Source organism: Scardinius erythrophthalmus (genome assembly GCF_964197995.2).
Source record: "Scardinius erythrophthalmus genome assembly, chromosome: 9".
Lineage (NCBI taxonomy): Eukaryota > Metazoa > Chordata > Actinopteri > Cypriniformes > Leuciscidae > Scardinius > Scardinius erythrophthalmus.
The window spans coordinates 9720632-9748507 of NC_138229.1; the positions used below are offsets into that span (position 1 = coordinate 9720632).

Genomic DNA, 27876 nt, shown 5'->3' on the forward strand with positions numbered 1-27876 from the left:
TTTGTTTAAAATTAAATACCCCCAAAATATCCCCAACTGAGCAAGCCAAAGGCAACAGTGGCAAGGAACCGAAAAACTCCATCAGGTGACCTAAAGGAGAAAAAAAACCTTGGGAGAACCCAGGCTCAGTCGGGGGCCAGTTCTCCTCTGGCGTTTATGAACTAGAGACCGGATTTAACTGTAAGATTAAAAATATTATATAAATTTCTAATATTGAGATACAGCCTTGGTCAGAAGTAATCAAAAATACTAGGCAAAACTGAATTACAGATATCTGCAATGACGTCATTGAAAATGACATTCAACTCGTCACACATCTTAAATGACAATTGCAGATATCTGTAATTCAGTTTTGACTAGGCAGAATGAAAGTTAAAGATATCTCAAACGTCATTATGACTAGTGCAAATTATTGTGCATGACGTTGCTCTATTTTACATATCCATTTCCCCTCCCCACCATAATCAAAGAAAAAGTGGGTTAATTTCCTTATTTCTATGAATGGAAGAAGAAAGAAGCAGTCATGGCGTTGGCTGTAATCGAAAAAAAAAACAGAAAATGTTTTTTATATACAAAAAAAATAAAATAATTTTTACAATGCTATGTTTATGTTCATGCTTAAAAGGTTGTTGTCGCCGTAAGATTTATGCGTGAAAAAGATTCACACTAATTCACTTTAATAAAGATGCTTACATGCATGCTATTCTTGAAAGTACAATAACATTAACTTCCTTAGATGAGAAACAAAGTTCTTAGTTCAGATTAGTTCTTATTTTTAATTTTATTTTTTCAGTTTGAAACAGCATGAAAAAAGACAATTAAAAACTCTGGTTGCTCCGACATGGTGCTAATCAGTGCTAATTAAAGTTAACAGTTAACAGGTGCTATGTGATTTGATGATTTGAACAACACGCTCTGCTCCCGCCTAAAGTGTGATGCATGCATACAGATATCTGCAACATCATTTGGCCTAGTCAAAACTCTAATTCAAGATATCGATACTTGGTTACTCACGTAACCTCGGTTCTCTCTAGAGAGGGAACGAGTATTGCGTAAGGAACTTACGCTACGGGAAAAGTCATCTTTTCTCGAGATACTGAAGCCAAAAAATTATCCTTAATTTTCCATAATTTGTCAACGCAGTGCAGCAGGCGGCACAGCAGAGCTAGAGCAGGCAATACTGCGTGCTCATTGGCTGCCGCGCGGCAACTGCTTAAGCCTACCAGTGAGCCCCGCGTGACGTCACGCCCAATCAGGGCGCGCGCGCCCTCGCGCGTCACAGCCCGCCAGAAGGGGCGGCGTCAGAGCGTATAAAAACAGGGCTCGGAGGCTTAATTCTCTGGTTTCTGTCGAATGAAGCGACATGAGCTCGAGGCGCAAGCACGGCAGGGAACGCAATACTCGTTCCCTCTCTAGAGAGAACCGAGGTTACGTGAGTAACCAAGTATCGTTCTCTTACGAGAGGTTCTCTCGTATTGCGTAAGGAACTTACGCTACGGGAACCCTTTGTCAATGCCGTGCGCGCCATGCATCCACACACACTCCAGGGGGGGGGGGACCCGGGGAGTGAAGAGTGGGGAGAGAGGTGGCCAGCAATGCGGGCCAACACATGTACATAAGCACCCATAGGGAGAAACAGAGCGGCGCAGCCGGTCTATATATATATAAGAGCTTTCCCTGAAAGTGCGGCTCGACCAGAAGAGTCAAATCTAATATCCAGCCTGCAAATGAGCAGGGCATGCACATGATTTAGACTGCAAGAAGTTTAGCCTGCAAGGCGGGAACTTCCAGGTTATAAAACCTAACAAATGTAGACGGGGAGGCCCAGCCCGCTGCCGTACAAATGTCATAAATGGAAATCCCACTGGACCATGCCCACGATGAGGCAACGCCTCTGGTGGAATGAGCCCGTATGCCCAGAGGGCACTGCAGGTCTTTGGACGCGTATGCTGTCGCGATAGCGTCCACTATCCATCTGGATAACGTCTGTTTCGAGGCGGCGAGACCCTTGGTGCGCCCACCAAACGAAACAAAGAGCTGCTCTGAGAGCCTGAAGGCTGCAGAGCGCGTAATATAAAGCCTTAACGCCCTAACAGGGCAAAGGAGGTTATTATCAACCTCGCTGGCTGCCGGCGGCAGGGCTGAGAGGGAGATAACCTGTGCTCTGAAAGGAGTACCCAACACTTTAGGGACATAGCCATGTCTGGGTTTGAGAATGACTAACGAGTCGTTAGGTCCAAACTCGAGACACGACGCGCTAACTGATAGCGCATGTAAGTCACCCATGCGTTTTACTGAGGCGAGGGCCAGCAGAAAAACGGTTTTGAAAGTGAGGTATTTGAGACCCACAGAGTCTAGCGGCTCGAAGGGAAAAGCTTTAAGGGCCTCCAGGACCAAAGACAGATCCCATATCGGAACCGAAGGTGGCCGCGGAGGGTTCAGCCTCCTGGCGCCTCGCAGGAAACGGGTAACGAGTTCGTTTCTTCCAAGTGCGCGGCCGCGCGCCGAGTCGGCGAACGCAGCAATCGCCGCAACATATACCTTGAGCGTGGAGGGGGACCTGCCCGCGTCCAAGAGCTCTTGGAGGAAGTTCAGAACCTGTGGAACCCCACAGGACTGAGAGTTCAAACTCTTCCCTGCACACCATTTATTAAACACTGACCATTTAGACGCATAGAGCCGCCTCGTCGAGGGGGCTCTGGACTGCGAGATCGTGTTAACTACCCCTTCTGGCAAATCAACGAATATTCGTTGATTACCCACGCATGCAGAGACCAGTGCTCTGGATGGGGATGCAGAATTGACCCCCGGGCTTGAGAGAGAAGGTCTCTCCTCACCGGAATCGGCCACGGGGCTGTGTCTGACATGTTTACCAGCTCCGGGAACCAGGGTTGGTTCTCCCAGTGCGGGGCTATGAGGAGCACTGTGCAGCGCGTTTCCCTGATCTTCGCTAATACCTGAGGCAGCATTGAGATCGGGGGGAAAGCGTACAATGGGACACTGGGCCAAGCCTGGGCCAGCGCGTCCTCGCTCTTCGAAAAGAACCCTTTGCACTGAGCGTTCTCGCTTGTGGCGAAAAGGTCCAATTTCGCTTCGCCGAAGCGGAGCCACAACGTCTGTATCGTCTGGCTGTGTAACGCCCATTCCCCTGGGGGAACATTGTCCCTGGACAGTTTGTCCGGGCCGTCGTTCAGGTGCCCGGGCACGTGCGCGGCTCTCAGCGAGCGCAGCGAGCCCTGAGCCCAAACCAAAAGGCGTTCTGTTAGAGCGCGCAGGGCTCTGGATCTGAGTCCGCCCTGGCGGTTCACGTAGGACACCACTGACATGTTGTCTGAGCGAACTAGCACGTGGTGTCCCCGCAGATATGGGAGAAAATGCTTCAAAGCTTTCTCGACCGCTAACATCTCCAGACAGTTTATGTGGAGGTTCCGCTCTGGGCCCGACCAGGGGCCGCAGATCGGTCTGCCCTCGTAAAGCGCTCCCCAACCCATGTTGGACGCGTCTGTCGAGACCACTTTGCGGTGTGAGATGGCTCCCATTGTCACTCCCTGACGGTACCATTCGGGCGCTAGCCAGGGCTGCAGGGCTGAGACACAGACCTGAGTTACGCTGACTCGAGCACTGCCCGAAACCCACGCTCCGCGGGGTACTTTCGATTTCAGCCAGCATTGTAGCGGGCGCATTCGAAGTAAACCCAGCCGTAGGACCGCTGCGGCTGATGCCTTATGGCCTAACAGCCTTTGGAAACGTTTCAGAGGGAGGTATCTGCCCTTTTGGACGGATGCGGCGAGGTGTCGAACACAGCGCGCGCGCTGTTCTGACAGCCTGGCAGTCATCGCCACTGAGTCCAGTTCTATTCCTAGGAAGGAAATAGACTGACTGGGGATAAGTGAGCTCTTGTCCCAGTTCACCGAAAGACCCAAGCTTTCCAGATGACTGAGTAGCGCTATCTTGTGAGAGATAAGTTCCTCTTTTGACTGCGCTAGAATGAGCCAATCGTCCAGATAGTTCAGGATTCGCATGCCCCGTTTTCTCTGGGGAGCGAGAGCTGAATCCATGCACTTCGTAAATGTGCGAGGTGCCAGGGACAGGCCGAACGGCAGGACGGTATATTGATACACCTGGCCGTCGAAGGCGAATCTCAAGAATGGCCTGTGACGGGGTATAATCTGGATTTGAAAATACGCGTCTTTCAGATCGAGAGATATAAACCAGTCCCTCGGGCGAATTAGCGCGAGGATCTGCCTGGTCGTAAGCATTTTGAACGGCCGCTTCATGAGGGTTCTGTTCAAATGTCTCAGATCTAATATGGGTCTGAGCCCGCCGTCCTTCTTGGGCACGAGGAAATAACGGCTGTAAAAGCCTGCCTCGGTCAGAGAAGGAGGAACTCTCTCTATCGCCTTTTTTCGCAGCAGCTTTGCTATCTCTGCATGCAGCAGATGGGCTGCTTCTGCGTTCACTTTCGTTTCGGTCCGGGCTAGAAAGCGCGGAGGCCGACGACTGAACTGTAGCGAATAGCCCTGTATTACCGTGTCCAGCACCCATGTCGACACACCCGGGATAGCTTTCCATACATTCGCACTCATAGCTAGGGGTCGAATGGCCTCTGAGTCCCGCCCGTCGCATAGCGCGGGACGAGGAGTCTGCAGTGGCGGGCGCGCGCTGCGCGCTGAGACAGTGCTGCGAGACGGGGACTCGCTGATAGCAGTGACCGGCCGAATTGCGCTGGGAGAGTGCGCGTGAGTGTTTACAGCAGAGTGTGAACGCGGGGGAGCGGGCACAGGACTCTTTATTAAAACACGGCCGGTGGCGGTGGCGATATCTGAACCCTGAATGCGTGAGACAGAGCGAGCAGTGTGTGGTTGTGAGCACTCGTGAGCGGGCACATTTTCTACACTTATCACTCGCGGCGAGAGCGCGCTTTATGCGAGTGTGCTCTGTAAAGTACACAGGGGGGTTTGTGCTTGTGTGTAGAAATGAACACTGGGTTGTGGGCATATTTACTACACTCATAACACTGTCGGCATGAGCCGAATGGCCAGATATTATGCTCATATTGTGATTTATCTGGGTCGCCGTAAAAACGGCGTTTGAGTGCAGGCGAGTGAGTCGACAGACTGGCTCGTTGGCTGCTGAAAACACTACTGCAGTAGCCTTTTTTAAGGGGACTGGCAGAGGAAGACAGATGGATTTTGACGGCGGTCCGGCCGCAGCGGGACCCGGCCGTCTTTTCCTCCCGGCGAGTGCTAGGAGGACTTCGCAGGCTCGGACTTCAGCGAGACTCGAGGCCGAGGCCCTCGCGGGGGCGGCGGTCTGCGCTGGCTGGTTGAGCGGGACCTAGGGCGGCCGCGCTGGCGCTGCTGTGTGGTCGGAGGGCGGGAAGAGCGCTGGGCAGAGCTGCGTGCGGGAGGCTCTGTGTTAGAGCGGCCCGCAGCGGAGCTCGAGCGGCGAGGCAGGAAGAGGCTCATAGCCTGTGATGCCTTCTGCACCTCCGTAAACCGGTCCACGAGGCCACTCACTGCTGGTCCGAAGAGGCCGGTGGGGGAGAGCGGGGCGTTAAGGAAGACGGACCGCTCTGCTTCTCCCATATCGGCTAGCGTCAGCCACAGGTGGCGCTCTGTGACGGTGAGCGAGGCCATTGAGCGACCGATAGCTTGTGCAGCTACCTTGGTAGCGCGGAGAGAGAGATCTGTCGCGCTGCGCAGGTCGGTCAAGGTGGACTTGTCGGGGCCCCTCTCGTCCAGCTGGCGGAGGAGGTCGGCCTGAAGGACCTGAAGGACCGCCATTGTGTGCAGGGCTGAAGCGGCCTGTCCGTTAGCCGAGAAGGCGCGGTGGACGAACGCCGAAGTAGTCCTGCAGGCCTTGGACGGGAGGGCAGACTTTGAGCGCCATCTCGCGGATGGGGGGCAAAGGTGCGCTGCGACCGCCTGTTCGACCGGAGGGATGTCGTTGTATCCCTTCTCCGTGGCTCCGTCCACTCGGGAGAGAGCAGCTGAGGCTGAAGAGCGGAGCCTGGCCGAAACTGGAGCGTTCCACGCTTTGGAGAGTTCCTCGTGGAGCTCGGGCAGAAAAGGCGCTGGTCTGGACGCTGTAGACTGGCGGCGGTTGGGCAGGAAGCATCCATCGAGCCTGTTCGGTGGAGGCACCGCAGGCGGGGACCACTCGAGGCCTAAGCGCTCGACTGCCGTCGTGAGGAGGCGGAGAAGCTCCGCGTCCACACCGGTGTGGGTCCTGCCAGATTCTCTCGAAGACGAGGCAGAGCGGAGTGAACCGGACCACTCTTCGCTGTCTGACGCCAGAAGAGAGCAGCTGTCCAGAAGCGCGTCCACTTCCGCTTCATCCTCAGAGGCGACGGCATCGCGGGCCGTAGCCGGCGGCTGCGCGTCGGGAAGCGGGGGAGGCGAGGGAGAGAGCGAGGCTCGCGGGAGGTGCTCCGGCGAGGGCCTGGCTCGAATCTCCGGCTCCGGTGGTCTCTGCGAGCGGCGTTTCTTCTTACGCGGCCCGGAGACAGTTGGAGCGGGTTCTGCATTGAACAAGGCGAGTCGAGCCCGCAGGGTCGACATCGGCAGTTCCTCGCAGATTTCGCAGCCGCCCGAAGACAAGGCAGCGGCTGCATGGTCACGTCCCAGGCAGAGAGCGCAGACCACGTGGCAGTCTCTGTCACTGAGCGGAGAGCGGCATGAACCGCATGAAACTCGAGGCATTTTGCAACAAACGCCTTGCTCTTTTAGTGAGTGCTGTAAGAAAAACACACACACAACAAGCGAGAAAGGATATATCGCCGGATAGCTGAGCTGGCATGGCAGGCTGAAGGCGGCGAGAATCGACCGGCTTCCTCAGGCTGTCCTAAGCTGGCTCGTTGCTGGATTCGACGGCGACGGCTTCTCTCAGAGTGCAGCCATGCGAAGAGCTTCGCTGAAGAGACAGATATCAGAGAATTAAGCCTCCGAGCCCTGTTTTTATACGCTCTGACGCCGCCCCTTCTGGCGGGCTGTGACGCGCGAGGGCGCGCGCGCCCTGATTGGGCGTGACGTCACGCGGGGCTCACTGGTAGGCTTAAGCAGTTGCCGCGCGGCAGCCAATGAGCACGCAGTATTGCCTGCTCTAGCTCTGCTGTGCCGCCTGCTGCACTGCGTTGACAAATTATGGAAAATTAAGGATAATTTTTTGGCTTCAGTATCTCGAGAAAAGATGACTTTTCCCGTAGCGTAAGTTCCTTACGCAATACGAGAGAACCTCTCGTAAGAGAACTGTAATTACATTTTGACTAGGCAGAATAAAAGTTACAGATATCTCAAATTTCAGATATCTCTAATCAAACTTAATTTCAAGATATCTTTAACTTGATAATAGATATCTACAATTAAATTATGACTATCCCTAACTCCAGTTTGAGATATCTACAACGCCATTTTGACTAGACATAACTCTAGTTACAGATATCTACAACGTAATTTCGCCTAGTCAAAACTTAATTTAAGATATCTGAAAAGGAACATGTAGATATCTTGAATTGAGGTGAATTAAAGATATCTTGAACTGGAGTTATGACTAGTCAGAATCTAATTGAAGATATCTCAAACTAGAATTACAGATATCTACAATTCAGTTACAGATATCCGTAATTCACATAGTGGATATCTGCAACTGAATTGTAGATATCTCTAATGATAAACCCCATTCAAATGAATGGCAAAAGTGATGTCATTTGTCCTAGGAAGAATGTCTTTGTGGATATCTGAAATGACAATTATGGATAGGAAGAATGTAGTTGCGGATATCTGAAATGTTCTTTTTGACTAGGCAAAACTGAATTAAAGATATCTGCAACACATATCCAGTCTAGCTTTTAAATGTTAAAATGGCTTGCCATAGCTCTCTGCCCCGCTTAAAATCATTGGCAACGCGATTTACACTAATCGCGTGAGTGTTGCAACTCTCATATTTTATGTAACGGCTCTGGTTAACATAACAACCATTCGGTGGTATGGATCGAATATGCTAGCCTTGTCCCTAAGACACCTTCCCTGTCCCTGGCCATTTTTGCATGCAGAGCCCGCGAGGTCATTAACAAAGATTTTTCTTATATTGTGCTGCAGTAGCCCTAGTAGCCTACACGTATTTTTATTTTATTTTAAATCTCATACGATGCACAATGCAAGTTCAAACGTCAGTTAAAATGTAACCAACTTTCTTGTGCCGGGCGGGGCGATATAAATTCGGAGGAGGAAGCATCAAAATATTTCACATTTAAGTTAACTTGTCTGCTTACCGTCAGGGATCTTCAACTTAACGAGATGCCTCTGAATTATCAGGAACTTCGAGAAATCACGTTAGAAAATCTTCTCTTTCGTTCGATTCAGTCATGCTGCAAGGAGGAAATAATCTATCAGATATAGCCTACAGACATTTTTATTTTCGTCGTCACATTGAGGAAGTAGGCTAGGCTACTATAAAAACGTCATTTGGCTGTAGTCTGCATAGGCTACTAGCTCCTTCTGTAAAATATTCACATTTGTAGGCTATTATCTATTATTGTCCTATAATATAGGTTACAAGTAGGCCTAGCCTATATCTTTTTGGACAAAATGCCCATGTTATTTTGTTTGAAAAAAAAATGGTACAGATTACAGAAAAAGTGTGATTTTCTTTCTTTTTTTCAAATTCATATTTATTATTTCTTCATGTTTTAATGGAAATGGTGATAGCTTTCTTTCAGGATTGTTCAATTAATAGAAGAAAAAAAACAGCATCTATAGAAATCTAATTGAATGTGTAGAAAAGTTGAATAAAAGAAATTTCTTATCCAAATGGAAAAATCCTCAAACTTCAACAGTTAGAACCTGTCCCAAATGGCACACTTCATTTTATGCACTTTCGGTCTTATGGACTTACAATGGATGAGTGCCGCGTGCGCGTGTCCTTTATGAAGGAATTATGGCTTTATGGCTGGAATTCGGCGGACATGGCAAGTGGCAACCCTGTCTAACTCAATCTCGAGAGCTGTTCCATTTTGTTTATAATTAAGTTTATTTTTATCTGTTAAAGATGTAAAAACTCAAAAGAAAAATATGACCCATGTGCTTTTTCCTCACGACAACTGTTTTATTATTGTATGTGGTTATTTTTTCACAGTATTATCAAATAAAAACTTTCATAGTGACTCATATTTTCATACATTAACAGCATCATTAGCCACTTCACTGTCGGGCCAGGGCTAACCCGGACAGGGCCAATAGCCTTTCACCTTGAGCCACAAGGCCAAAATCAAGCTGTGCCACTCTAAAACCACTCTTAACGCCTCTTTGAAGCAAACGTCACACAAGCCCACCATTTCACCAGCGAGGGGAAAATTAAAACTAACTAGATCGCAAAACAACATGACTTCGCCCCAGCCTCCGCAGAGGTCTGTGTACGCCACTGCTCTTATGTTATATGCGATTAATGGATTTGACAGCACTAATTTAAATACATCTTTGAGTTCATACCTGTTAGCCTTTTGTGAGCAGGAGGGTCTGCATCTTTACCTGATGTTATTAAGAAATAAAGAAATTTGAACACTGAAAAATCTGCATAAATACAACTTTAATACATATTAACAATAGCAGTTAATGGCATTCAGTATTATGTATCAACAATAGCATTCAGTATTATGAATGAATAAATACTTCACAAATCATATTGAGTTTAGTACAATGGTTTAGATAACATTATAACATGGGTTAAATCTACTGATCACCTAGTAAGTGTCCAACTTAATACTTTTATAAAGCATTGTTGATTAAACTGAAACATATTGGAGTAGGATTTACTTGGAAAAAGATAGGAAACAATCGCTAGTAAACTTCCCAAATAATTACAAAGAATCAGCAAGTAACATTGAATTCAATATGAAACATATTCCAGTAAAAAAACTGAAATAGTATTTACTTGTAAACCATATGTCAATAATCTGTTTTATTTAGAACATTAAAAAATCTTTTTTACAGTGTTGACTGAAAGATTCAATCTTTCATATCATTTTAATTTTGTAACGAAAGCTACAATGTGTTAAAAAGAGTTACAATACTAGCAACATCTATCACGCTTGTCATTCGTTACCTGTGAGAAGGATTCGTCGAACCCACACTTCCTTTCCTTCAGTTTTATCAGAAAGACTCAGCTTGACCTCATCAAAGTTGACATTCACAAACGCTTCAAATGTGGGATGATAGTTTGGACCAAAATTACACTCAAACATCTCACTCTGAAAAAAGAACAGCAATATGAAGACGAGAAACTAAATTACTAAAATCACAGAAAAAAATACTGAAAAATGGTTCCTTCCAATATCTTTAGAAAAGTGTCCTCACATAATTACTAAATAGTGTAAATAGTCCTCTCACTTAAGAGATTTACACCACAGTCATCTCAAGTATGTATTTTATATGTTCAAAAGTAATGTGAGTAATGTGTGTGTGCCTCTCATTAGGGGAATATGATACGGATCAGAGTGTAATAGAAGGCACATTTCCACAGAAATACATTTTTTTATTAGTATTATGTAATCATTTGCTTTCATTTAATTTTTTCAAAAAAAAAAAAAAAAAAAAAGATACCTCTGACAGTGGAACATTCAATGGGAGCAAATATTTCACAGTGTGGAAGGTGCAGTCTCAAGATTGAACCGTGAAAACAGTCAATGTTGTACAAGGGTCCGGCTGGCTGCATCTGACCCAAACCATCTAACACACGAGGATCCCATGAGACAGTTTTATACAGCACCTCTCCTTCACCCTCCATCACAAACACAAGGCTGGTCAGACTGCAACGAAACTGACCAGCATGTGGACACACAAACCTGGAGGACATAATATTCATTTTATTTACTTTATAAAGTCAAAACAGTATGCTTACATTCTAACAATGTCCAAAAATAAGATGAGTGTTCAATACCTGTATGTATTCTTGTGTTTGTCCTCATCATCTCCCTGAAGTAGTTCAGGTGTGAACACTTCTGCATCTTCTGAGGACTGAAATAAAGAAAAGTATAAAGAGTATATTTATCCTCTAAAATGTCATGTTACAGTATGTAAAATATTAAATGTAAACATTCTGAATAATGGGATTACAAAATAGTGTAATTAAATGAAATACCGTACCACTGTTTTTAGATTCAGATTCAAAGTTATTCATTCACACATAAATATCACAAAAAAAAAAAAATAATTGTTATAACAAGAAAGACTCTTCAGCTTCTACTCACTGATTGTGCTGAAGATGATTCAGGTTTTGATGAGGAGCAAGACCCAGAATCTGAACTCTCTCCTGTCAGACAAAACACAATTCAAACACTTTAACACCATTAAGAACAAGTGAAACCATCAAGCATTTGTCCGAAATAACGGGTTATTCAAAAACTTTTTGCACACAATAATTTTTTTTTTTCAGATACACCCATTTACTGTATGTTGCAATTGTTTTTTTTTTCAGGCGACCTTTCAGTCTGACTGAAATCCAACTATTAAAGTGCATGTAAATGTACTGGTGAGTTTAGGAGGCGCTATAGAAAGAATCTCTATAGAGTAACGACAGCCTCTTTTAGAGCTTTGTAAAGTGTCAGGTCTGTTGGGCCATTTCTGCTTAATTTTATCCACAACTGTAAAAGAGAAAATGACTGATGGTGAAAGACTTTCTTGCCATCACAAACTAAAGAACATCTGTTCTTCACCAACTCTGATAAAGCTGATATCCTGTTTTCCTCCCTCTCTCTCTCCTTCTCTTCCTCCCTCTCTCCGTGTGTGTGTTTTGTCGTTTGATGGTTTAGTTTCTTCCCTCTGTCTCCCTCTCTCCCTCCACCCAGCCCTTCAAAGATGACATGGACCTGAAGCAAGACCTCCAGAGCGACACGCAGGAACCCAAGGTGGAGGAGTATGAGCCCAAGGTAAGAAACAGAGCAGGTGCTACAGCTACACTTAAAGGTGAAGTGTGCAATATTTTTTTAAATTCCAGTTTACTGTGTATTGTGTCAGTTTAAAATGCAAAGACAATGTGAAGTAGGTTGATTGCCTCTAAAATTGTAAATACTGTGGCGCTATCAAAGCTCTCAAATATCACTGTTTAAGCAGCCCAACACAGCAATATTGGCACAGCCAATACTGTGAGATTAGGGCGGGACTATCTTTTTGCCTGACCAATAGCAAATGTTTTCTTGAAAAGTGTTGTTATTTTTCCAATTCCGTTTACTGATGGTAGTGGTGCAGAAATAACACACTTTACCTTTAATGTTAAACACACACAGAGGGAGTATTTTAGCTTCTGTCCAACATTTTTTACCAGACAAGAAACTATTTTTGTATTATATTCCAATGGATACACTACTGCTCAAAGGTTGGGTGTTAATACAATTTTTTTAGTAATGGTAGTGTCTAGATATATAGAGGTTTCCACACACCTATAAAGTGTATATAAACCAGACGCATACCCTAATTAGTGCATCACAGTGAAATATTATGTTTGTCATTTCAGGATCCCACTAATGGCTATTACAATGTTCGAGCTACTACGACACATGATGAGGTCCGTTCCTCTACCCGTTCCCTGCTGTACCAGGAATTCCGGCCACCGAATCCCGCTTCAGTTTCGGCAGCAGCCACCGGCCCAGTGGCCAACATTCACCCCGCGCCCTCGGGCCGCTACGAGCCCCGCCCCACTTCCCGAATGGCTCACAACACATACGCCCATTTTAACACCATAGCCAGGGCGTCACAAATCCAAGCCCCGCCCAACCCAGTCTCCAAAACTACAGACTATTCTGGAGACCGTGGCCTGCTGGAATCAACCAATCCGTTGGCTTTTGACAGCTATGCTTATTCAACGACACCTCAATACAGGTTAGGCTTTGCTCCGCCTTTGGAGGCAGGACCAGCCTATGAAATGTATCCTACAGGACAGGGGGCGGGGACGAGCCAAGACGCTAATGTGGGAAAATACCCCAGCTCCGCCCAATTTCCATATTCAACCCCGCCCACAGAATACTCTCAAAGACACACGCAAAGAATGCAGACTCGTGTGTGAAACAAACACGCTTTTCCCCACAAAAAAGCACTTCCTTTGACGCAAATACATGGTACACTCTCATTTTTACACAGTCTTACAATCCAAAACTCTCTCTCCAAGATAACTATATGCAAACACACACACACTGCGTTACAACATGATTGAGAAAAAAGTGCCAAATTACTAAATGACTGCAGCATAAGAGGAAAACACAGTATTGAGCGGAGAGAAAGCATGTCAACTATCATCTTTCCCTCTTCTTTCCAAAATTTTCTTTCCAAAGCAGCCATTGGACGTTTTTTTCCATGTGAATCAGTATTGGCTGTTTTTTTTTTTTTTTATTAAAAGAATAGCCAATAAAAGGCTGGAGGGCCCCAGAAGCCTTCAACTATTGGGTGGAAAGCCCAGTGAAAGCCTGATCGCTATGCAACTCTGAAAGCTCGAGTTTATGTAACATTTTAGGATTTTTTAAACAAATGGATGCTACTCAGAGTGTCAAAGTGAGCTTACAGACTCTTCTCTGAACACACGCTCTGCCTCCTTCCAAGAAAACCTCACGAGTATTTGACGCTTTGTGTTTCTATATGTGTGTGAGAGAGTCTGTTTGCTCATGTGATGTGAAGGAAAAAACTGAATGTGATGAATCTCTTTCTCTGAAGTGTCCGTGTATTTGTCCGTCACACTTTCAAAGTAGAGTAGAGTGCTTTTTCATATTTAACTAAATTGCATTTGAAAGCGCTTTTATAGTATTTTTCTAAGATGGTGGCAACTTCTGGCAAGGGGTCAGAGATTGAATGGTTTTTGGTATTAAGCAATGTAAACGAGAAAATTGTTTTAATTTTTTTTATGATCATGATTTTTACATTTGTTTAAATTCTGGAAAGGGATATTGAATCAGATCATCAGAGCAATGTTTAAAATAGTGTTAAAATTTAGGAGATTTTGGCATTCAAATCCTGAGTTTCTGTAAAATCTTTTTTTATGCAAAATAAAGGGCTTTTATTATGTAATCTCAAAAACCATGGCAACTTTTGCTCTGCAGAAAGGCTCAGTGTGGGCAGAATATTTTGAATCTGGCTTGATTTAGGCTTACTCTAATTAAATTTACAAGACTTGACCCTTGATCTATATTAACCCTCTGGGCTTCTTTGTAAAATAGTCACACTTAGCTTCCTCCCACCCGAAAACGGGCGAAGCCTTAAAATTTTACTTTACTTTTTCCCAGGATAACCAATCAAATATATTTTTGTTCTATAATGTTTTCTGATTATTATTTAGAATTTTAAGAATTTTTTATGATACTTTGCATTAATTATATAATTTTTACGATCTATTTTTTTCCATTAGAATTAATATATATATATATATTTATTTTATTTATTTTATTTTATTTTTCAATAAATGCAACATTTCACATCAAAATAGAGTGCAGGCCTAAAAAAAAAAATTTTTCAAGTGAGAAGAGCGCCATCTAGTGGCTTCAAAATGTATTAATTTGTGTAATGTCCTATAACCGCCTATAGGCGGCCTATAGGTTTTTTATTTATTTATTTGATTTATTCCCATTCGGAAAGAAAAAAAAATTATTACTAAGCAACCACTGAATGGAACAACACAAATTATATATCATTTTAAAGCTTAGGATCTCAGCTTTTTAATGCATCTAATTATCATTTATTAACTCCCAACGAGTGCTGAATAATCCCTCTAAAACCGAGTGTACCGCCAGCAGGCGCCACCTAGCTGCGAAAATATTCTTTACCATATTCTTAAAAAATCTTGCCTTGATTAACACAAAGTTGATGTCATTTGAAAGCTTAGAGTCTGAACTTTACAGTGAATGTATCCACTTTGAAAAACTCTTAAGTATTGCTGAGTTATTTGCTGATAAATAGAATTTCTTTTTTTTCATAATCTATAAAATAATGTACTGCAATGTGTCAAAAACATCATACAGCTCATGAAACATTCTCAGATAATTGAAAATGGCACTTCATTTTTTACAGCATATTATTACAATTAAAATGAGCCCAAAATTAACATAATCTATTGCTTTTATGACAAGATATTCTTCATGGAGAAAAAATTGCCCATGAGGGGGTGTCAAAGACTGTACAAAAAGGCCATCTCTTTTCCAAATGCTGTAACTTTTGATTCCTTTATCCAAAAATTATTATTTTTTTATCCAGATGCAGCTAACATGTAGGGGGACTTCACTAAAAAAGAATTTTCCTCCTACCTTATTTCCTTCCTGAGTTATTCCATGACAAATAAGAAAGATATGCAAAATCATAATAAAAATGATATATATATTGTCTTTTATCCGCTATTTCTTGGCAGGACAATGTCCAAATTTAATGTAATTTATATTTTCAAAAAATTTAAAAAGAGTTCTTTCAAACGATACCTACCTTTTGACTCTCCTTGCAATAGTTTTGGAGTTATTATGATTATATAATTTTTATATAGTTTGGGGCAAAATTTGCTGTTTCTGTGATGATAATGAATGAGATAGGAAGCAAAAGCAGTGTGAACACATATATTTATTGACGACAAATATGGTGAACACAAACTCCGTGAAGACAATGATGTTATCTCTCGGCTGGGTGGCGCAGTGGCTTGATGGCTGGTGATGACGTGGCGTGAATCTCCCATGATGAATACAATCCAGTGACGATCAACGGCGAAATAGACAATCCAACATGAACAAGACCAAGACAAACCAACAAGACAGTCCAACATCCGGATCAACTATCAGACAAGGAAGGAGAGAATGAGGTGAGTATATGTAGCTGACGGTAATGTGAGACACCTGGTGCGGGGACTGATTAGCAGCTGATTCCAATGAGCATGATGTAACCACATGAAAGACACCAAATCACAGGACCTGAGAACACAGCCGATCCATGCACCGTGACAGTACCCCCTCTCTTAGGAACGTCCCCTGACGTTCCCAGCCTCCTGTACCTGTTGATTGAAATCATCAATAAGAGAGTGATCCAATATATCTCTAGCAGGAACCCAACTTCTCTCCTCCGGACCGTAACCTTCCCAGTCCACCAAGTACCGGAATCCGCGTCCCCTCCGTCTAGAGTCCAGAATACGATTGACCGAATAGGTTGGTTCCCCGTCTACGAGCCGCGGCGGTGGGGGAACCGGGGCAGGCGGATTAATACGAGCAAAAAATACAGGTTTAATTTTTGATACATGGAACACGGGATGAATCCTCCTGTACGCTGGAGGAAGATTGAGGCGGACTGCCACCGGACTAATGATCTTGGTGACAGAAAACGGGCCAATAAATTTGGGAGCAAGTTTATTAGCAACGGATCGGAGAGGAATGTTCTTGGTAGAAAGCCACACTTTGGAACCAACGACGTATACGGGAGGCCTCGACCGGTGGCGATCGGCTTTGGCTTTGGTGCGCGCTCCCACCTGGACCAGAGTCTCACGGGCTCTGGTCCATGTGCGACGGCACCTCTGGACGAAGGCGTGAGCGGAGGAGACCGCGACTTCGGATTCCAGACTGGGAAAAATAGGTGGTTGGTACCCTATACTACATTCAAATGGGGACAGGCCCGTGGCAGACACTGGTAAGGAATTGTGTGCGTACTCCACCATCGACAGCTGCTGACACCAGGAGGAAGGATTTCGAGCGACCATACATCGTAGTGTTCTCTCCAAATCTTGGTTGGCTCTCTCAGTTTGCCCATTGCTTTGAGGATGGAACCCCGAAGAGAGACTAACAGTGGCCTCCAGAAGTTTACAAAACTCTCGCCAAAATTTGGACACAAACTGGGGTCCTCTGTCAGAGACCAGGTCTATCGGGAGGCCATGTAACTGAAAGACGTGATCAATGACTGTTACCGCTGTCTCCTTGGCTGAAGGTAATTTGGGCAAGGGGATGAAATGAACCGCCTTCGAGAACCGGTCCACCACGGTCAAAACTACCGTGTTACCCAGAGAGGGTGGGAGGGCGGTGACAAAATCTAGCGCAATGTGGGACCAGGGTCTCGAAGGGATTGGCAGCGGTTGTAGGAGCCCATCTGGGGGTCTGTTAGAAGTCTTACCAGTGGCACAAACTGAGCAAGCCAAAACAAAACTGCGAACATCACGAGCCATGAGTGGCCACCAAAATCTTTGCTTGACCAAATGTAAGGTGCGACTTACCCCTGGATGACATGCCACATTGGAACAATGACCCCATTGGATAACTTCGGACCGAAGACTTTCTGGCACAAACAAACGGTTAGGTGGGCAACCGGCCGGAGGCGTTACCCCATGTAAGGCTGTCTTAACCTTCGATTCGACCTCCCAACTGAGAGTAGAAACAATAAGTGTCTCAGAAAAAATACTCTCGGGAGTGGACGGGCGATCGGAGCGGTCAAAAATTCGAGATAAAGAATCGGGTTTGATGTTTTTGGAACCCGGGCGGTACGAAAGTGTAAAATCAAACACTTAGCCCACCTAGCCTGCCTAGAGTTTAGTCTTTTGGCAGTTCTGATGTATTCTAGATTCTTATGATCGGTCCAAACCATGAAGGGTACCCCTGACCCCTCCAACCAATGACGCCATTCCTCCAATGCCAGCTTGACTGCCAACAGCTCTCTGTTACCAATATCGTAATTTGACTCTGCTGGCGACAAACGATGAGAGAAAAACGCGCAGGGATGCATCTTGTCGTCCGAGGGTGAGCGCTGTGAAAGCACCGCACCTACCCCCACCTCTGACGCGTCGACCTCTACCACGAACTGACGTGACGGATCAGGGGTAACAAGGATGGGGGCCGAAACAAAGCGGCGTTTGAGGTTGGCAAACGCAGCTTCCGCTGCGTCTGACCACCTGAACGCCGTTCTGGGAGAGGTCAAGGCAGTCAGAGGCGCGGCTAGTTGGCTGTAATTGCGAATAAAACGCCGGTAAAAATTGGCGAACCCCAGAAACCTTTGTAGGGCCTTACGGGAATCTGGACTTGGCCAATCTACCACAGCCTTGATCTTCTCGGGATCCATGCACATACCCTCGGCCGACACGATGTACCCTAGAAAAGGAACAGACTGTGCATGAAAGTCGCATTTCTCCGCCTTGACAAAAAGCCCATTCTCTAGCAGCCTCTGAAGCACTCGTCTGACGTGTTGAACATGTTCCTGGAGAGAAGAAGAAAAAATCAATATGTCGTCCAGGTAGACATATATGAACTGATCGACCATATCTCTCAACACATCATTAACGAGTGCCTGAAAGACACCTGGGGAGTTGGACAAGCCGAAGGGCATGACCAAGTACTCAAAGTGCCCCCTGGGGGTATTAAAGGCAGTCTTCCATTCATCTCCCCTCCTGATGCGAACCAAATGATAAGCGTTTCTTAAGTCCAATTTAGTGAAGATCGATGCTCCCTGCAACCTCTCGAAGGCTGAAGATATCAATGGCAAAGGATAAGTATTCTTTATCGTGATATTATTCAGCCCTCGGTAATCAATACAAGGTCGCAGAGATCCATCTTTCTTCCCCACAAAAAAGAACCCCGCCCCCGCTGGAGAAGAGGAGGATCGAATGAACCCGGCTGCTAGAGAATCAGAAATGTATTTCTCCATAGCCTCTCTCTCAGGAATAGAAAGTGAGTATAACTTGCCCTTAGGCGGAGACGTACCTGGCAGTAATTCTATAGCACAGTCATAGGGACGATGAGGAGGGAGAGAAGCAGCCCGAGACTTACTGAACACTTCCTTCAGGTCGAGGTACTCCGCGGGCACGTTACACAGATCCGCCGCCTTCTCCTGCAACACAGACTCAGATACAGACGGACAGGCAGACACAAGACAAGACTCATGACATTTAATGCTCCACTCAGACACCGATTTCAGCTGCCAATCAATCCGGAGGTTGTGTTTGATGAGCCAGGGATGTCCTAAGACCACGGGTGCGTGGGGTGAGTCCAGGATGTAAAAGGAGATGCTCTCACGGTGGTTACCAGATACCGTGAGAGTGATGGGTTCCGTGATGGTGGTGATGGTGGGAAGCGTCTGACCATTGAGTGCGTGGACTGCAATAGAACTGGTGAGTGGGAGGAGGGGAACATGATTTTGATGCGCAAAAGTAGAATCCATAAAGTTACCTTCAGCCCCTGAATCCAAAAGTGCAGTGCAGTGCAGGTCCAGACGATGCCATCTAAGCCTGACCGGGAGGAGCGTGGAGGTAGATCTGAACGAGGACTTGATAGCGGAGATCCCACCCGACAGTAGCCCCTTCGTTACTGCCGGGCTGGCCCTTTTACCGGGCAGCTAAAGGCGAAATGTCCCGCCGCCCCGCAGTACAGGCAAAGGCCGTGAGATCTCCGCCTCTCCCTCTCCTCCCGAGTCAACCGAGCTCGACCCACCTGCATGGGCTCGTGATCCTGGAATGGGCCGACCGCGTCGTTGCCACTGGCTTGAACTGGAGGTCCCTCCCCAGGGGGAAACCGAGCGGTTAAACACCGCCGGTTCGGGAGAGTCGAGCGTCTACCCGTAGTGCCAGATCGATGAGGCCGTTGAGATCAGCGGGTAGATCCAGGGCGTAGATCTCACGTTGGACGCGGTCAGCCAGCCCATGCAGGAACATGTCCCACTGCGCCTCCTCGTTCCATCGGCACTCCGCCGCCAGGGTGCGAAACTCGATAGAAAAGTCTGAGACGGATCTCTCCACCTGTTTGAGATCCGTCAAACGCCGCGCGGCCTCTCTTCCATTGGCCGCGCGGTCAAACACCCGCTTCATCTCGGCGGAGAGCGCCGAGAACGAGGCACAACAAGGATCTTGGTTCTCCCATACCGCCGTGCCCCACAGTGCCGCCTTCCCCGTTAACAGTGTGAGCGCGAACGCCACTTTGCTTACCTCACTGGTAAACGTGCGAGGTTGCAATGAAAAGTGCATGGAGCATCTAGTGAGGAAAGCCCGGCAGAAGTTTGGCTCACCGCTGTAAAGCTCTGGTGGGGGAAGGCGGGGTTCGGGTGACTGGGCAGCCCCGGATGGTTCCTGATGGGCGGGCGGCATGGGTGGTGGGGTTGGCGCAGTGGGTTGTTGCCAGTTCTGCATCAGTAGTCCTTATGGGGGGGACATGTGTCAAAATGATTTACGACTTTGACCTTTGACCTTTTGGCAGGTTGAACTTCCGGCGACCTTTATGATTGACAGGTTGAACTTCCGGAATGCGGTCATGGGATTAACCTATTGACCCTGCTAGCCTATCGATCATGTTGTATGACAGTTAGTTTTGAACTATGACCTATGTAGGACTAAATCATAATTTTGACGGCTAGTTTTAATTATATTAACAGAACAGATGTTTTTTGCCGTTTGTTTGAACTTTGTCCCCGTTATATATGTGTGCGTGGTGATTGTGCCTGCGCCCCCACCGCAGTGAAAGTGAGAAGCGTATGTCACACAAAATAATCTCATCCTTTAAAATAAAACATACATTGAAACCAATTATTTTAGAGAGTTGAAAAGTATGTCCATACCATGGATGTCCACAAAAATAATTAACCTAAAGTTGAAAAACATACCTTTAAAAGCGTTTAAAAGCTTACTAAAACCAATTATTTTAGTTTTAGCTACAAAATAAAATCGTCTTACATAAAACATACTGCTCTTTAATATCCTTTATATAATTTATATAATATAAATTATATAACAATTATCATGCTAAAGTTCTTTTTAAAAGTGTAAAATATATAATCTAAATCAATTTAAGGTTGAAAAAACATTTAGTTATTTCACATTCCTATGTAAAACATCCTATCCTTTATATAAATTCTATATTAATTATCATGCTAAAAGTTGTTTTTAAGTCTATAATATAAAAGCTTACTAAAACCGATAGTTTTAGCTGAATAAAATTGTCTTACCTTATTTTAGAAAGTTGAAGTATACCATTGATGTCCACAAAAAATGCAATGTATGAATGGATTCAAAATTATTTTACACAACTGAATTCACATAGTCATTCCTGAATGACCTCACACTCTCAAAACATAAGGAGCGCGCTTCTAATGTATGTGTGTCAAAAAGTAAAACACACGTGTCTGTGTGTGTGTGTGTGTGTGTGTGTGTGTGTGTGTGTGTGTGTGTGTGTGTGTGTGTGTGTCTGTCTATGCACGCGCCCCTATTCCTGTGAGCTCTGACATCTGAAACACGGTGAAGTCTATATCAGACTAACAAGTTGAAAACATGCCTTTAAAAGTATAATATAAATATCTTATTGATCCAATTATTTTAGTTTTAGATGAATAAAAGAATACAAAATAAAAAGCTTGCTAAAAATAAAAATCATCTTACATGTTAGAGGTAAAGTATACCACGGATGTCCATAAAAATGCAATGTATGAAACGGAGTCGCAGGTCCCTCCTGCCTTCACATTCCTGAACAGTATATATAAATGGGGTCAGTTATTTCATATATGTCACATTCAGTTATTTCACATTCATATGTAAAACATTCTGTTCTTTTTAAAAGTATATAAATGTTAATAATATACAATAATATCTTACTAAAATAATTAAAGTTGAAAAAAGATTCTATCATTTAAAAGTGTTTAAATGAAATCTTGCAAATTAAACTAAAGTTGAAAAACATACTGTTCTTTAAAAGCATTTAAAAAGCTTACTAAAACCAATTGTTTTAGTTTTAGATAAAAATTACATAAAACATTCTATCCTTTATATTCTATCATTTATATAATATAAATGATATAATCTAAAACAATTAAACTAAGGTTGAAAAACATTCTATCCTTTAAAAGTATATAATTAAATGCTTATGCAATATATCTTACTAAAAATAAAAATAATCTTACATGTTAGAGAGAGAGAGTTAAAGTATGTCCTACCATGGATGTCCACAAAAATGCAATGTATGAATGGGTTCAAAATTGTTTTACACAACTGAATTCATCTAGTCATTCCTGAATGACCTCACACTGTCTCAAAACATAGCGCGTCTAATGTATGTGTGTCAAAAAGTAAAGGAGCCGTGCGCGTTTCTGTGTGTGCGTGTGCGTGTGTGTGCGTGTGCGTGTGCGTGTGCGTGTGCGTGTGCGTGTGTGTGTGTGTGTGTGTGTGTGTGTCTGTGCGCGCCCCTTCACATGTGAGCTCTGACCCCTCTCCTTCGCATATTAGAGCACGGTGAAAGTGAGGAAGGGGTTTCCTAATACTAACAAAAGTTGAAAAACATACTGTTCCTTAAAAGTGTATAAATAAAATGGTTATAAAAATATACTGAAACCAATTATTTTAGATGAATAAATAAAATTCATCTGACATGTTTAGAGAGTTACAACTCTTGAACTTACAAGTTCAAGAAGCTCTTAAAGACATAAATCACAGAGTGGTTCTCTCTCACACCAGCGTGAGAGGAGAGCACAGTCCTAGGGTTTATTCAGCGATCAGAATGAGACATTGTGTTAGGGCTAAATTTATTTCAAAGTGTAAATGATATCTTTATAAAATGTTTTTAAATTAAATTCAATACATTATTAAAAGTCTTAATAAAAAAGTCTCTCAAACAGAGGACCTCGCTCGTGTCTGTCAGCAGGCCGACGGGGGCGCGCGTGTGTCTGTGTGTCTATGCTGCATTCTGACACTGAGGTAACAGTGACACTGTGAAGTGTATCTCACACTAACTAAAGTTAAAAAACATTCTGTTCTTTATAAGTATATAAAAAATATCTGCTGAAACCAATTGTTTTAGTTTTAGATAAAAATTACATAAAATATTATATTCTTTATATTCTATCCTTTTATATAATTTATATAATATAAATTATATAATCTAAAATAATATAATATAATACAAAATAACAGAGTGGTTCTCTGTTAAACAATGTCTGTTCAAAAACTGTACTTGGTCGTCTTAAATCTCATTTATACGAAAAAGATTCAACCAGCATTTTTTTGTCCATGTGGGGGTTTCAACTTTTATGGTGGGGCTTTCCATAGCTATCCCGCACACCTAAACACGACCATCACAGAAAACTACATTTTCAAAATGAAATAAATAATTTAATAAAATGTAAACAAAGTTTTAGCTAAATAAAAACCCCTTACATTTCCAGAGAGGCGAAGTAGTTCTTTATGCAATGATAAAAACGATCCAAAAAAGCAAATAGTTTAAGTTGTCCTATAACAGCCCCAGGCCCTTCAGAGATAAACTACAGTGTGAACTGAAGCTTCAGGATATAGGGCGACAGACCAGATGAGTCTCGGGGGGAGTCTCTCTGCATTCCAGACTACATCCAGAGTTTACACTAATTTCATTTAAAAGTTTAAATCAAATCTTTAAAATCATATCTTCTTAGAATATTTATGTATTATTGTTACTAAGCAGCGTCTGTCCAAAAACTTGAGATATTAGATCTTTTGTCCATACAACATGAAACATGTTGTCAAAGTTTGTCACAATGTTTTTAAGAAATCCTAGGACTTTACATTGCTCTTATTTAGACAAAGTTGTATCATTTGGAAAATCAAAGTAAAAATGACACATCGTATAAGATCATTTTTACTCGTATCTTCCGAACTAGGGTGAAACCCTTTACTGAGAATATACCACTGGCCATCTACTCAAAATATATGTAGAAGTTTCAAACATTTGTTGATGGTGGCCGTATGAACAGACGTTGGGGAGAGCTATAGCAGGAAGCATGCCCTTTGACCTCCTCGATTTTGGAGGCTTTTTTGTTAAAGATTTCTCCCATCTACTCGCTTTTTCAACTTTGGTAAATGTGTCAAGAATCTATGACAACGTGTCTTCCGGTAGCGCTTCATCGAGTTTAATTGTACATGATCTACCGTTATGATGTACTTGTTACATGTTCTACCGTACATGTTCTACCGTTCTATATAATGATTTACACAACCGAGCAATAGGCCGTAACTTTGACTTACCCGTCGAGAAGAAAGTAGATTCCTAGATAAAAGCTATCCCGATATTTATTTACATACCGATAAATTAAATTTGAATTTAGTTAAAACTTCTCCTGTGGCTCGGCATAACTATGATCCAGCATTATATTGTACCGTGCAGTGCAGCCTTTCAAATGTGGCGGGGGCAGTATCAACGCCTCCCATATGGTCTAGCGGTTAGGATTCCTGGTTTTCATCCAGGCTGCCCGGGTTCGACTCCCGGTATTGGAAGACAATTTTTTTACATTGCCAACAAAATGCAAGTTATTCAAGTTCATCAATAATCATTTTTAGTCTTAGAGGCCTACACGAACTGCAGAAACATGCAGTTTCTTGAAGATTCGGTACCGAATCATTTTCACAAATACAATTATATTGAATTCAGAAAATTTCACTATGGAATACTTTATCATAATTTCAATTTAGTACGTCATCATTTCAACTTTTCATCTCATAATTATGACGCATAGTCATAATTTCAACGTTTTAAGTCATCATTTCGACTTTTTGTCAATTACGCCTTTTTAATGTTTTAAAGTCATAATTTGGTTGTTGACTATAGTAGTGTTGCACCTGCATGCCCACTAACTCGCTTGTGAGAGTCAGAGTGTGTAAAGTAAACTCTCATTAGTGTTAGTAGAGTATTAGTGGACTGGTAGGGTTAGAATAAGTAATATTAGAATAAAATATCTGTTGGGGAGCATCGCGATAAAGAGTTCATGTTTAATGACAACATACCATTTTTCAACCGAGCGAATCTGCGCATGAGAGGCCTTCTTCAACTTTTTAATTCAGAATTACAATGACGCCTTTTTAATGTAATACTTAAAAAGTTTTTTAGTCATAATTTGGTTGTTGACTATAGTAGTGTTGATGATGAAACGTGCTAGTGCTTTTTGTACCTCATAGTGTTTCAAGATGGCGGAAGCCTCCTTGGACTTACCCGCCCCATGTAAATAAAAGATAAGAAATGATCTGATTTTAAGAAAGATCATTTTACACCCATGAGGACATATTTATGAATAAAGACAATGATTTTAGCTAATAAAATACCATTTTTCAATGTACACATGAGAGGCCTTCAGAAGTCAGAACTTCAGGGGTAGGTCCGTTGGCGAAAACACTGCATGTGTAAGGTAGTTTTCCAGATTTTCACCCAAAATCAAATAATGTATGACACTTTTCAAAGTTAGAATAACCTGTTGTGTTCTGACACAAGGCCATTAACCGGTTCTTTTTGTTTTATAAATGTACTTTGCTTATTTCTAAATTTCAACCTGATAAATATGAATTCACGATTAAACAAGATAATTTTTAAGAAAAAACATTTTTAAGAAAAATAAACCATGATAATGTTTAGTTTAATATTATTGAAAATAATTGTTAAATAAAAGGGCTATTGTTCTTGGCCTCATCAAAGTTCACATAGTTTTCACCGTACCGACTCTGAAACAAGACTTTAAAAGATTTTGTAATCTTTTAAAAGAACCGGCTTTTAAAAGACTTTAAAAGCCGGTTGCGATTGTAATGTTTTTTCTTTATCTCTTTATATATCTCTTTGTTCATATACGACGGTATTCACATGAATTGGCTTGATTTGAGTCTTGATTTGATACGAGAGACATTTATTATATTATACCGTAAATAGCGCTAGAATGTATGTTTTAATATTTTAATTATATCTCTGGTTCTATGTTTTTAAAGACAAGGACGCCTCTTTCTATAAGCGACCCTCAAAATCTGTGCATACAACAAAATTACTTTTGTTTGAAGAAAAACTCAGCGGCTGCTATTGAAGCTCGTTGGTATAACGACGTATTATATATATATATATATATAGTCGAGGTATAACGACTGGTATAACACCCCTGAATTCGGTAATGATATCACATTTTAATTTCAACTAATTTTAAAGGTCTATGAACTTAAAGCCTGCGCAAAATTATTCTTAAAAAACATTAACTTGTTTAAAATTAACTAAATGTTTGTAAATCCAAAAAATGTTGTTACTGGATCGAGTGAAAATAATAAACTTCTCCTTTGTGTTTATTCATCAAGTTAAATCCAAATGATAGGAAAACTTTATGATAGGAAAGTACGGACGGCGTCTTTGACCAATCCTCTACATATGGGGCACTTGCGCAGAGAAGGCGCACATTCTTTGCACACAACTAGGTGACCACAGGGGATGAAGACAATGTTCACTTCCTTATCCATGCAAACTTTGCATGTGCGCTCCTCCTGAAGTCTTCTTAACTGTTCCTCCATAGGCAAGTCTGAAAGATCTTGACTCGGGGATGCAGCTTCATTTGTCCGGGCCGTCAGGCCACACTCAAATTCCATCTCTAAAGCAGACTCCACCACCGCATCTTCTGAACGGTCTTCTCCAGGACCCACAGCTGGATCAACACATTCTCTCGTGTCTCCATGAGTCAATAGCCGCTCAAATAGTCTTGGAAATCTTGCTTGAATCTGATGAACAAACTCTTGGCCCTTTTCTTGCAGCAGGTATTGACATCTTGGAAACCACTTGGCATGTTCTACCCATGGATCATCACCAGACTCCCAACATCTGAGTCCACCATCGCATCAAAAGCACTTCACGTCATCATTACGACCAACATAGTAAAAACCAGCCTTAGCCAATTGGTCTGGTCGAACAGTTATTCTTGAGGGCCAGTTGACAAATGTGAGCGACCTTTCTTCACACCGTTGCATTGCCGATACATTGAAAAGGCTAGATAAAGGTACATTATCTGCACGGTCACCTCGAACGAAGGGGCAGTTGGGGTAATGCCTCTGGTGCTCTGATACTACACGATCTCCCGGTTCCCAGTTGCTAAGCTGGCCTCCACAACTGAAACAAGACACTCTGTCGCCCTGGCCAAGGTAGTAGAAACCAGCTTTGGCAAGCTCGGCCGGACTTACTGGTGCAAGAGTCCAATTCTGAAAGGTGTCAAGGCGTTCCTGTTCCCGACGCATGCCAGGATTGTGACAAGCCGGAGGTTGCTGGTGAGACATATCCATGTTTAAGTAAACTCCTCCGTTTGGCCTGAAACGGATGCCGTGGTGGTGGAAAGCTCTCAGTTGCGAAGCGGGGAAAAGGGTGAAGACATAAAAATGTGACCACAGGGCGTGTCCACTCAAGCCCTTCTCTCTGCCGGACTAGTGTCTAGTCATCCATGGCAGAACACATCATCTTATTAAAAAATGTAATGAGAACAAGAACAACACCACAAAATGTCCTTTCTTCTGTTCTGGGCAAAATAGTTGTATCATTTGATATGATACAACTGTATTGCCGCCTCGGGAATATGGTAATTAGAAAACAAATACTGAAATATTCTAAATATTATTAGCTCAGACATTTTTTTACCAGAATTTTATTTCAACATTATACTTTCATACATTGAAGTAAAACGACAATAACGACATTTACAGATGGTCTAACCAGAATAGAAAATCTCTGCAGGCTATCATGTTTTGCTCCAGGCTATAGTTGACCAGACTTTCAACTAATTCACCAACGTCAGTTTTTGCATTTTTTGACACCAGTGACACACAGAGATCCGTTACGAATGTCCATATAGCGAGTATTTCAATGATTTCGAATTCGGCACTACATTCACGCAACACATCCAAAACTTTTCTGAGGATTATGCCGTTCGGCTCTTTGCCGTCAAAAAACATGGGCGTTACATCAGGCCATGGCTTTGTCAAGCCTCTTACGTCATCCATTTCATTTTTGAGATTTGTCACACGTTTGGTGTCCTGCGCACAATCTTTTTTCATATCACACGCAGCGTCGATGATCCTGTGCATCAAGCCAACCATTTGGCCTCCTATGCTTGTTTACATCACTTCGCAGATGCTTGCGAAGATGGATACGGCACAGTTTCCTATATT

General features: G+C 43.3%; 2 protein-coding genes across 3 annotated transcripts in view; both read right to left on the reverse strand.

Moving 5' to 3' along the window:
- LOC308695939 (NACHT, LRR and PYD domains-containing protein 1 homolog) overlaps positions 1-8428 on the reverse strand; it is a 45225-nt gene extending 36797 nt beyond the window's left edge. The window contains exon 1 of one of the 2 annotated variants that reach the window (XM_081374213.1): positions 8273-8428. The gene's annotated coding sequence lies outside the window, so the exon portion shown is untranslated. Of the gene's footprint in view, positions 1-19; positions 28-8272 lie in introns of those variants that run through there. The other variant, XM_081374214.1, reaches the window with a different exon arrangement.
- A 17624-nt stretch (positions 8429-26052) lies between these two features.
- LOC308696716 (putative inhibitor of apoptosis) lies at positions 26053-26997 on the reverse strand (the record flags this gene model as incomplete). Its single annotated transcript, XM_081375608.1, has 2 exons — positions 26053-26542; positions 26681-26997. 2 exons carry the CDS (start codon positions 26995-26997, stop codon positions 26053-26055), a joined length of 807 nt encoding a protein of 268 aa, XP_081231734.1.
- Positions 26998-27876: the final 879 nt, after the last annotated feature.